Raw genomic sequence first — 9,630 nt, 5'->3', positions numbered from 1 at the left:
AATAATAAACATTTTATATAAACGTACACTTGTGTTTGTAATCTATAAGATTCCTTCATCTCACAATTTAATCATTACTCGTAACAATGGATATTAAGATAAAATAAAAGTTACGTAATTTAAATTCTATTTTGTACCAACTATAATTTAATTTTTTATATTGTTATTAATATAATATATTAGAAATAGAAAGGGATTGTAACCGAACGACAGAACAATAATAAATGAGCATGAGAGGTGTATAATATAAATGTAAAGAGAATATATATAATACGAAGTGTGAGAAATGAAAGAATGGCGCGCGCAAGTGGTTACAGGTTAGTGAGTACATGGCTGCCATGAGGAAGGAGCCAAGTGCGCGCAAGTGCGTTGGCATTTTACATAGTTTTATGTATATTTTTTTTTTATTTTAAGATGCTGACTATTATTCGGTTGTGAAATTAATAATATTATTTTTTTTTAATTTTTTTCAAGTACATAATAGTCAATAATAATGTTTAAAATACACGGTAACAATAATATTTATAATTATATGTTATCATTTAGATTGTATATTCCACATATTTGCTGCTGTCAGGTATCTCACAATTGATTAACTAACGCAGCTATGACTTGAGTGAGATTACTGTCATCATTACATTGAAAATAGGGTTTGTATTTTTTAATATTATTTATTTAATAAATTTAAAACAATTATAGTGAATTTTATTGTGCGAATGTGGAGGATATCCATATGAGCGAGTATGACACTAATTACTGTGACCTGTTAAGATCCCGGAAATGTCAGCATATTTTTTTTTCTACCGTTAATTTTATTATTTATATTTTATTTTAATTTTTAAAAATATTTTTTGATTTTATTTTATAAGAATAAATTTATTTTGTGATAAAGAATGTTGAAAAAAACTTTTTTTTTTTTTTTGTTTCAGATAATGATATTATAGATAATAAAAGAGCGAGTAATTTTTTCACCTGTATTGCAGTTATTTTATTTTATTCATAAAGAATGTAGTATGACAGTTACAGATAACACTGATAGTAGTTTGATAACTGCATTGATTACACAATAGTACAGAACAAATCATTTCATTGTTAGTTTTATGTTAAATTCGTAATGCACTTCAATTACTTACATATATTGAATATTTTAAAAAATAAAAATGGTAATATACATTAAATTCAATTTCATTTAGATGCGTAAAGTATCAGAATGTTTTATCTAAAGAGAGTAATTGTTTACTCAGCAATAAATATTGATAAATTGTATCATGGATTAAACAAAAAATTTTGTTTTCAGTAGAATGGCGATAATAATAATAAAGTAAAAATTAACTCAGTTTATATTTATACTATTGGTGGACTCTTGTTTTTTGTTGAATTATCTCGAGTCATAAAACATATTTCAGCAGAAATAGCTTGAAAGTATATGCTTAGGCTTTTAAGTATGAATCTTTTAAAGATGACAATTACTTTATCTAAAACTTTTATGGTATTAAAATTAAAGATATTTAATTTTTTTTTAATTTTTACATTTAATTATTACTTTTTGTGTCAAGTATAGTAAAGTAGATTGATAATCCACTACTGTTCAAGAAAAATTAATAATCTTTTGTAAAGTGCATTAATTTATTTATATATTCAAAGTCTTTAACAACAATTGTTATTATTATTTTATTTAGTTAATTATCAGCTGTTTAAATTATTAAGCTTATTATTGATCGATAGATCTTCTTTTTATATTAAATAAAGATCATATAACATTTGTGTAAATATTGGCTGAAGTCTCGCGAAAAAAAATGAAAGAACACTTGTCAAGCATATTAAATGTCAAGTTGAATAATGATTAAAAAAAATTAGCTTATGTCTAAAAATTTAAAATAATCCCAAATCGTTTCTTAGTATTTAAAAAAAATCTAAGAGATTTTATTAACCTGTTTGTTTTGTCATATTTATATCAAAGTCATACTGGTAGTATTTTTACTTAATTAATGTATTTCTATAATTGTTTTTTTAATAATTTTCAGATAAACATATTAATTACTCAGTCATGGAGCATGCAGATTTAGTTGCCGAGATGGTACACGTCGAAAGACTAACAACGCAAGAGCGATTGCATCTTGCTCGACATCGCAGGCTTCAACAGCTAAAAGTTTGGCGCCAAAGAGAAAAAGAATGGATGCGTCATCAGACAAAACATGCAAGCAATAAAAGAAACATATTTTTTGATGATAGTGTTATGCTATTAGAAGCTGCAGCAAGGAACGATATTGATGAAGGTAAAACAAAGCCCAAACAATAAAAAAATCAACTTCATTCTTTTTATATTTATACTCAATCAATAAAAATATATTTTTTATTAATATTTCAGTGCGAAGGTTATTGAAAAAAGGCGTTAATCCAGATTCTACCAACGAGGATGGTTTAACTGCTCTTCATCAATGTTGTATTGATGACAATGAAGAAATGATGAAATTGCTGGTTGAGTTTGGTGCAAATGTCAATGCTGAGGACAGTGAAAAATGGACTCCTTTACATGCTGCGGCTACTTGTGGTCATTTACATCTTGTACGCTACTTGATTGCATCTGGTGCTAATTTATTAGCTGTTAACGCCGATGGAAATATGCCTTATGACATTTGTGAAGATGAGAGAACTTTAGATTGTATAGAAGGTTAATTTAAATTTTGATCTTATGCAAACATTTTTATTTTATAATTATAATTAAAATTATAATAATATTATATAATATTTTTAGGTGAAATGGCTAGTCGAGGTGTAACACAAGAGTTGATTGATGAAACACGTGCATCAACAGAGGTTCAAATGTTACAGGATTTACAAAAAGCAGTGGCGCTAGGTCAAGATTTAGAATATAAAGATCATCAAGGAGCTACTCCAGTATGAATAAAAATAAATTTGATCGATGATTTGTTTTATTAATTATTACTAGTAAATTTGGTTTTTATTTTACATTACAGCTCCACATAGCAGCAGCTAATGGTTACCTTCGTGTTGTCGAATATCTTTTAGATCAACATGTTTCAACGGACGTTGAGGACAATGACAAATGGCAACCGGTGCACGCAGCCGCTTGTTGGGGCCATGTTAGTAATTATTTATATCAGTTTATTTATTTAGATTCTAAGATTTAATAAATAAAACTATAATCTTTTTTTAATCACTTTAGTTGGAAGTTCTTGAATTATTAGTTCAAAACGGTGCAGATTTAAACGCTAAGAACAAACATGATGAAACACCAGCAGGTATTAATTTTTTTAAGTATTGAAAAATAATTCGAGCCCTTTTGTTATGTCATTAATTTTTATTATAAATACTTGTCTCTTATTTATAAATATATGTAAATATTATTTGTTTATAGATATTTGTGAAGATCCGGAAATCCGAGAACGTATAGTAGAGTTGAAAACAGAGCAAGAAAGTAAAAAACTTCGTGAGGCACAAAGTCGGCGTGTACGTAGATCACAAAGCATTAATACAAGAACGCAAAGCGTGAGACGAACATCTATAAGGGATAAAGTTCTCACGACTAAAAAAGACGCACAAGAAGAGGCTAGATTGAGATTACAAGCTCAACAAGTAATTGTTATAAATTATAAATAATACTTAATTAAAGATAAATGTCAACAATGATGTAATTACTAATCCGTTTACTTTTTTTTTTCTTTTAAATAATTATAGACTTATACTTCAACCAAGACACCGGAACCAACAATTATAGCAAACAATACGAATGTTGAAAATAAGACAGAAGAATCCGACTTATCTCCAGCTGTACGTCGAGGTCCTGAAGGCAAAGATAATGATTCATTTCTTCATGAAGATGCTGACAAAGATTCAGGTAGCTTCCAAATCTTTTATAGTTCATATTGATTTTTTTATAAAGTCGATGAATTTTTTTTTTGGTGTTTTAATCGTGAATTGTTGAAATTAAAAAAATGATTTCTATTATTTCGACAATATATTTTAATTGAATTCATCTATTATCTCTTATTCACATGCCACATTTTCTTTTCTTTCTTACCACTGTGTGTCCCCTTGACATACAATTCCGAGGTCAGTTTTTTATGTCACATTCTTATTCGTTTAAAATAATATTGATTTATTAAAAAATTTTCGGTGTGTACTATTTTAGATTTATTATTATTAGCACGCAAATATAATGTTGATCAAATTTTTAATAAAAGTTTTAGATTGTTTGTATCTCTTGTAGTAATTGAACACGGCAATAATTTACTTTATTGAGCTCTTCATTATACTTTCCTTATTTTTTATTATTATAATTCTTAAATATTTTTTTGACATAAACATCCCTAAATCGATAATTTTTTAAATTAAATACTGTGTTATTTTTACATCAAAATATTCGATGCATGTGTTGCTGTTTTAACAATAATTGTTTATAAATCTCCAAATTCATATTATAGAGTTTTTTAGAAATCGAAAAAAAAATGTAGTAAATAGTTTGATATTTTTGATAATATTTATATAATCATTGTTAAATTTTTAATGATTTAATACTTCTTTCTGAATGTAAATATTTCGTAATTTAATTTGGTAATTTTGAAACAAAATTTAGAAATTAATAACTATGAATGAGTAATATTACAAAACGATAGTAAATATTTTGTAGATATGTTTTGTGTATGCATTTAACGATCGTATATATGAATTCATTTTGTATGCGAATTTCGCATGAACAAAATTACACTTTTCAAATTTAGAAGAACAGTAATCGGTGTTATGAAATGGAGTGGATATAATTTATTACTAACTTTTAAAAGTATTCTTAAAAAAATAAATTTTCGACAAATTTATACATTTGCATTGATAGTTACAGAGCCTGACTCCCCGGTCAATCGACAACAACCAACATATGAGAGTGACACTAACGGCAAAATTAACATTCATGTGTCTGTAGTTTTCGTAAAATCTTTGTCAGATCTGAAAAAACAGCGAGCTCAAAGTCGGCACACAAATCCAACAATTGTAGATGCTAATGGAAATGGTGTTCCAGTTTCTTCACCACCGGATAATGACTTAACTGCCAATAATTTTCAACGTTTCTCTGGGAATACTAGTGAGATTATTGGAGATAGTCATACGGAACAACGTTGTTGTATTATAATGTGAGTTTAAATTATTGTGCCGGACTCAGTATCTAATTATTATTTAAATGCCATGTCGACTAATGGTATAAATTATATGTAAACTAATTTTTTTACACATTATGCAGAAATCAAATGTGAAATTCTAACGTCCAGTGAAAATAATATTTTTCATTATTCAAGTGATTATATAAATGTATAAATTAGCAAAAACTAATTTTATTTAAAATGTTGAAAAAGTTAATATTTATTCTCTATTAAATAGAGACAGATGATGTATGTACTTAAATTGTTGGTTAATTTTGTTTAAATTAACATTCAGTAGTATTTAAATGCAAGCATTTAAATTGTGAGACTATATCTTTTTTTTTTTTTTTTTTCATACGGCTCTTTACTATATTCTTTGTTAATTAATTTATTTATTTTTACTTATGCTCAAATGTTTTTTCGATGAACACATTTGTTTATACTTATTATAAATTATTTTTACTTATTCATTTTTGATTTAAGGGGCACACCTAGTGTAACGGCCTAAAAAAACGTGATTTTTGGGAATTTTATTAAAAAAATACTTTATCAATTATTTTAAAATTTTAAGAATATATTTATACATGTTTTAAGAATACATAATGAAATTTTTGTAGAAAAAAATTAAATATTTTTTAAGTTATCGTCGATCTCTAACGGCGCGAAAAAAAAAAGTCCTTCACTGCTGCAGTGATTCTGGCCTTCTCCGTGGATGAAATCTAAAAAAAATATCTCGTTAAACTAGATAATATTGTCTGTACAATGACCTACGATAAAAAAAAAAATCAAAAATTGACAATATGGCGGCGTTTTAAAAAAAAATAGTCGAATTTTACCTAAAATTTTGGTCGTTTGTGGCCTGCGAAAATTCGATTTTTGATCAGATCAAAAATCGATAGGTCATTGTACGGAGAACTATATATAGAACATGTAAAAAAATTCGATAGTGATCGGATCATTTGTTTTTGAGTAATCACTGCAGCAAATTCGGAAAATGCTGTTTCGAGAAAAACGCGTTTAAAGATAAAATGATCGTTTCCACTGTTATAAGTGGTTTAAAATCATATTTACAGCTAATCTGCTATTCCAGGGCCATATAATACACCTTCCTCTTCTTCGAAAAGGGCTTGTTCAGCTGAAGAAGCTTTTCTTCGAGATGATCGACCTTCTTTTGAAGAAGCCCTTTGGCGATAATCAGCGATTCGTATTCTCGTGTCGTCCTTAAGAGCCGCAAAATCTCTTGCTGCAGGTCCAACTATCACTCCCATTACATTGAATATCTTCAAAATTGACGAATAACCGTCATTAAATATTGCAGTTGCAAAATTATTTGACAATTCAATAGTTTTGAAGCCATTATGAAGATGCTTGGGTGAAAAGTGCCAAAGTAAACCGTTGTAGCTTTCATTGTTGTTTTGAGTATTGTTAATTTCTTATTAATGTTCTTTACACTTCGGCAACGTGTTCCCATTATTTTTTTCACATGTAGATAGCATTCCAATTTAGCAACAGGAATATCATAAGGATTCAAATCTATAAGTCCTTTGTGGGTAGCGCTATCACCATCACCAATATAGCGGGTATATTTTACACCATATTTACTAATGGAACGACCAAACATGTCTTTTACACTATCCACTTCCATTTTTGAGGCAGATCCTTTATGATTGGCATCACATTCTTCATCGTGTAATGATAGCCATTCCTCATAATCTTCAGGTTCGCTATCTTTTTTTTTTCTTCCAAAAACACAACTCTGACAATATGTAGATTTTACGCATGAATCAAGAATTTTCTTGCTGTATTTTCCTGCCAGCGTAACTACTCCAAAACGGGAAGTATGGCCACGTTTTTTCCAGGTACCATCGCCGCTAACAGTCAAATTTGTCTCCGAATTTTCTTTCTTTAATGTAAGCTCTTTTTCTTCATTTATAGCTTGCTGCATACTGAGCTTACAAACAGTTTCGGCTGCAATCTGTAAATTCGTAAAATATCCCGCAAAAGTTTGGTCGTAAAATTTGCATGCTAAATCCATTAATCCACAGAAAAGATTTATCCCATTTATTCCGATGCCCAATAGACGCATCACAGCAGCAATACGTTTATTTATTTCAAATGCGTTATTAATCATTGGTCCAGAATTAATATACGAATTGCCACATTCACAAATAATAGCAATTTTGAACCCTAGGCCTCTTGAACTTGCTTGATTGAAAGTAACTTTTTTTTGACAGGTTTTACACACCACTAAATTACTAATTGCACTAAAAACTGATAAAAATTGCAAAATACAATATCCATGAGATGGGTCAATCACAACATTATTGTCATTATTTTGTAATAACTTTTCTGCGGACGTACTGGTATTCGCAGTAGATTGCTCAAATATAAATCTATTTCCGGTAAACTTGCGTTTTTTCGCAATTGATCGATGCTTATGAACATTGTGAATTCCTTTTTTATTTTAATATGAAGATTGATCACTCATTTTCAAGAAAATAGCACGTGTAAAATTATGATGCGCTCGATACAACGATCACAATGAGACTAAATGTGTCTGGCTCCGAAAATAATTTACGTGGCAGTAAACGAAAAATTTCTAGAAATTTGTAGAAATTATTATAATGATATATTTTTGTATACCTGAGAGCCAACAATAGAAACTGGAATCGTGTTATAGGGGCTAGAAGAGACAGTAGACTCTGAACAATACTTCAGGTACGTCTCGCAGCTAATGACACTCTAGCTGCCGAGCGGCTGCTCTTTAAAATGTTATAACTCAAAAACTATTTGATATATCGATTTGAAATTTTAATATGTTATTTTTAAAGGTGTAATCTACCGAAATATGAAAAAAAAAAAAATCGACTTTTTCGAAATTTCACACTAGGTGTGCCCCTTAAGTATAGCAATTGTCGATAAAATCAAAATTAAATTTTTACAAAAAATATTTTGATGTTTTTTCGATCGAATTATTTTTTTTTTTATCAAATATTAGATATTTTGATGAATTTATAATTTAAAAACACCATTCAACAGATTTTTGGTTGTATACCAAGTATTTTACAAGTGAAAATATAAATATTAAAATATTTGCTCATTATAATTACGTTTAATTGTAAATGTTATTTAAGAGGTACATTTAGTTTAATGAAGGTTGCTATTGGATTATTGTCTTCTAATTATTGTTATGACAAACAATATTTTTTAATGTTATTTATAACAGCGTTCATCAGTCAGATAATAAAATCCCGGAAACTTATTACATTAATATAGTTGTTGAAATTATAAACTGATATAAAAATCTATATCTCGGCTGATGGGACTTATGTCTCTGTTTTATCTATAAAATGTTGTGATTAATAGATGCGCAAAGTAATATTTTTTTATAATTTTTATTGAAATAAGTATTAAGTCGATTAATAATTAAGACATTTAATTAATAGTTTTATCGAATTGTTATGTATAAATAATTAATATTTCGATTCTTGTTCATCGAAACATCACGTACCTATAATTATTTATAAAGCATTTCACTGATAACATCAAGTATGAATCTCAAATTAACGATACTTTGAGAGTTTGAGTTGACATGTTCTTAATTCTTCCGAAATCTACAACGATAGACTACATGATTCATGAGTGATAAATTTAGGGTATAAGCATCGGTTTTGGACACCATTTATTTACCAATTCATATTAATTAATAAGATGTATTGATACTGGTAGACGTGTAATTACAGTATTTTTAAATATATGGTAGAAATAGTGGTGATGTATTTTTTTGTACTTAAAAAATTATTTTATCAAAATCATTAAAGTGTCTGAAAATGGGCTAACGTGTCTAAAACCGGTCGTTTTATCTTATTTATGAGTCTTTAGTTATAACAACTAAAACAAACTACGAATAAAAGAAGGCTTATTTATGAGTATTTTAGTACTTAATTACAAAATATGGATGAATCCATTGCAATAACCAAAGCTCATTAAAACCACAAACTTTTACAAAATTTTTCCATTTTCATGTTTTTTAGTGTATGCGAAATAAAAATACGCGATTAAAGTTTTAAATAATTGTGAAAATGCTTTTCTGTTGAAAAAAAAAATAATCCACTGTATGAGCGTTACTATTGTTATAACTTAGAGAAATCAAATTTATTAAATTTTTAATAATAAAGTAAATAGAATAGTTTGTCGTTTTAAAAGATATTGAAAAATCTAGTACTCATAGAATATTTTCACAATTACGAAAAAATAATAAAAATTATTAAAAATCTTTGTATCATAATATAATATTGAAATGGATCAAAAATTTAAATAAAAATCATAGAACAAAATAGATTATTAATAATTAATGAGAAAGTAATGTATAGTATTTATTATTAATAGAATTACAAATTATATTAAAATGATTTTGTTCGTAATAATTATTAGAATATCTTTTTGGTTGTGTGAAATTTGATAGTTGTATATATTT

The 9,630-nt window shown here is 27.5% G+C and overlaps 1 protein-coding gene across 5 annotated transcripts; it reads left to right on the top strand.

Moving 5' to 3' along the window:
* Positions 1-320: 320 nt before the first annotated feature.
* On the top strand, positions 321-5,484 carry Mypt-75d (Myosin phosphatase targeting subunit 75D). Of its 5 annotated transcripts, XM_074242635.1 has the most exons (11): positions 368-431; positions 547-650; positions 930-1,163; positions 2,025-2,276; positions 2,369-2,671; positions 2,756-2,898; positions 2,979-3,104; positions 3,188-3,263; positions 3,380-3,597; positions 3,700-3,859; positions 4,853-5,484. In XM_074242635.1, the coding sequence occupies exons 3-11, from the start codon at positions 1,115-1,117 to the stop codon at positions 5,149-5,151; spliced, it is 1,626 nt and encodes a 541-aa protein (XP_074098736.1). In that variant the 5' UTR covers positions 368-431; positions 547-650; positions 930-1,114; the 3' UTR covers positions 5,152-5,484. The 5 variants fall into 5 exon arrangements, with proteins under 5 accessions (XP_074098737.1, XP_074098738.1, XP_074098739.1 ...); XM_074242636.1 differs by having other exon boundaries at positions 321-650; positions 4,859-5,484; XM_074242638.1 differs by lacking the exons at positions 368-431; positions 930-1,163 and adding an exon at positions 350-364.
* The last annotated feature ends 4,146 nt before the right edge of the window (positions 5,485-9,630 follow it).

The sequence above is a fragment of the Cotesia typhae genome, unplaced genomic scaffold, assembly GCF_013202065.1.
Source record: "Cotesia typhae breed Kobodo isofemale line unplaced genomic scaffold, CoteBio_Ctyphae contig_4, whole genome shotgun sequence".
NCBI classification, from domain to species: Eukaryota; Metazoa; Arthropoda; class Insecta; order Hymenoptera; family Braconidae; genus Cotesia; species Cotesia typhae.
This window is presented reverse-complemented; position numbering and strand designations above follow the sequence as displayed.

What these genes read in the sequence shown, in the direction of transcription:
- Mypt-75d (XM_074242635.1), top strand. Translation starts at nt 1,115, where the DNA reads ATGCACTTCAATTACTTACATATATTGAATATTTTAAAAAATAAAAAT. An exon ending in AAGGAACGATATTGATGAAG is followed by an intron (nt 2,277 to 2,368) that starts GTAAAACAAAGC and finishes TTAATATTTCAG; the next exon opens with TGCGAAGGTTATTGAAAAAA. An exon ending in AACTTTAGATTGTATAGAAG is followed by an intron (nt 2,672 to 2,755) that starts GTTAATTTAAAT and finishes TAATATTTTTAG; the next exon opens with GTGAAATGGCTAGTCGAGGT.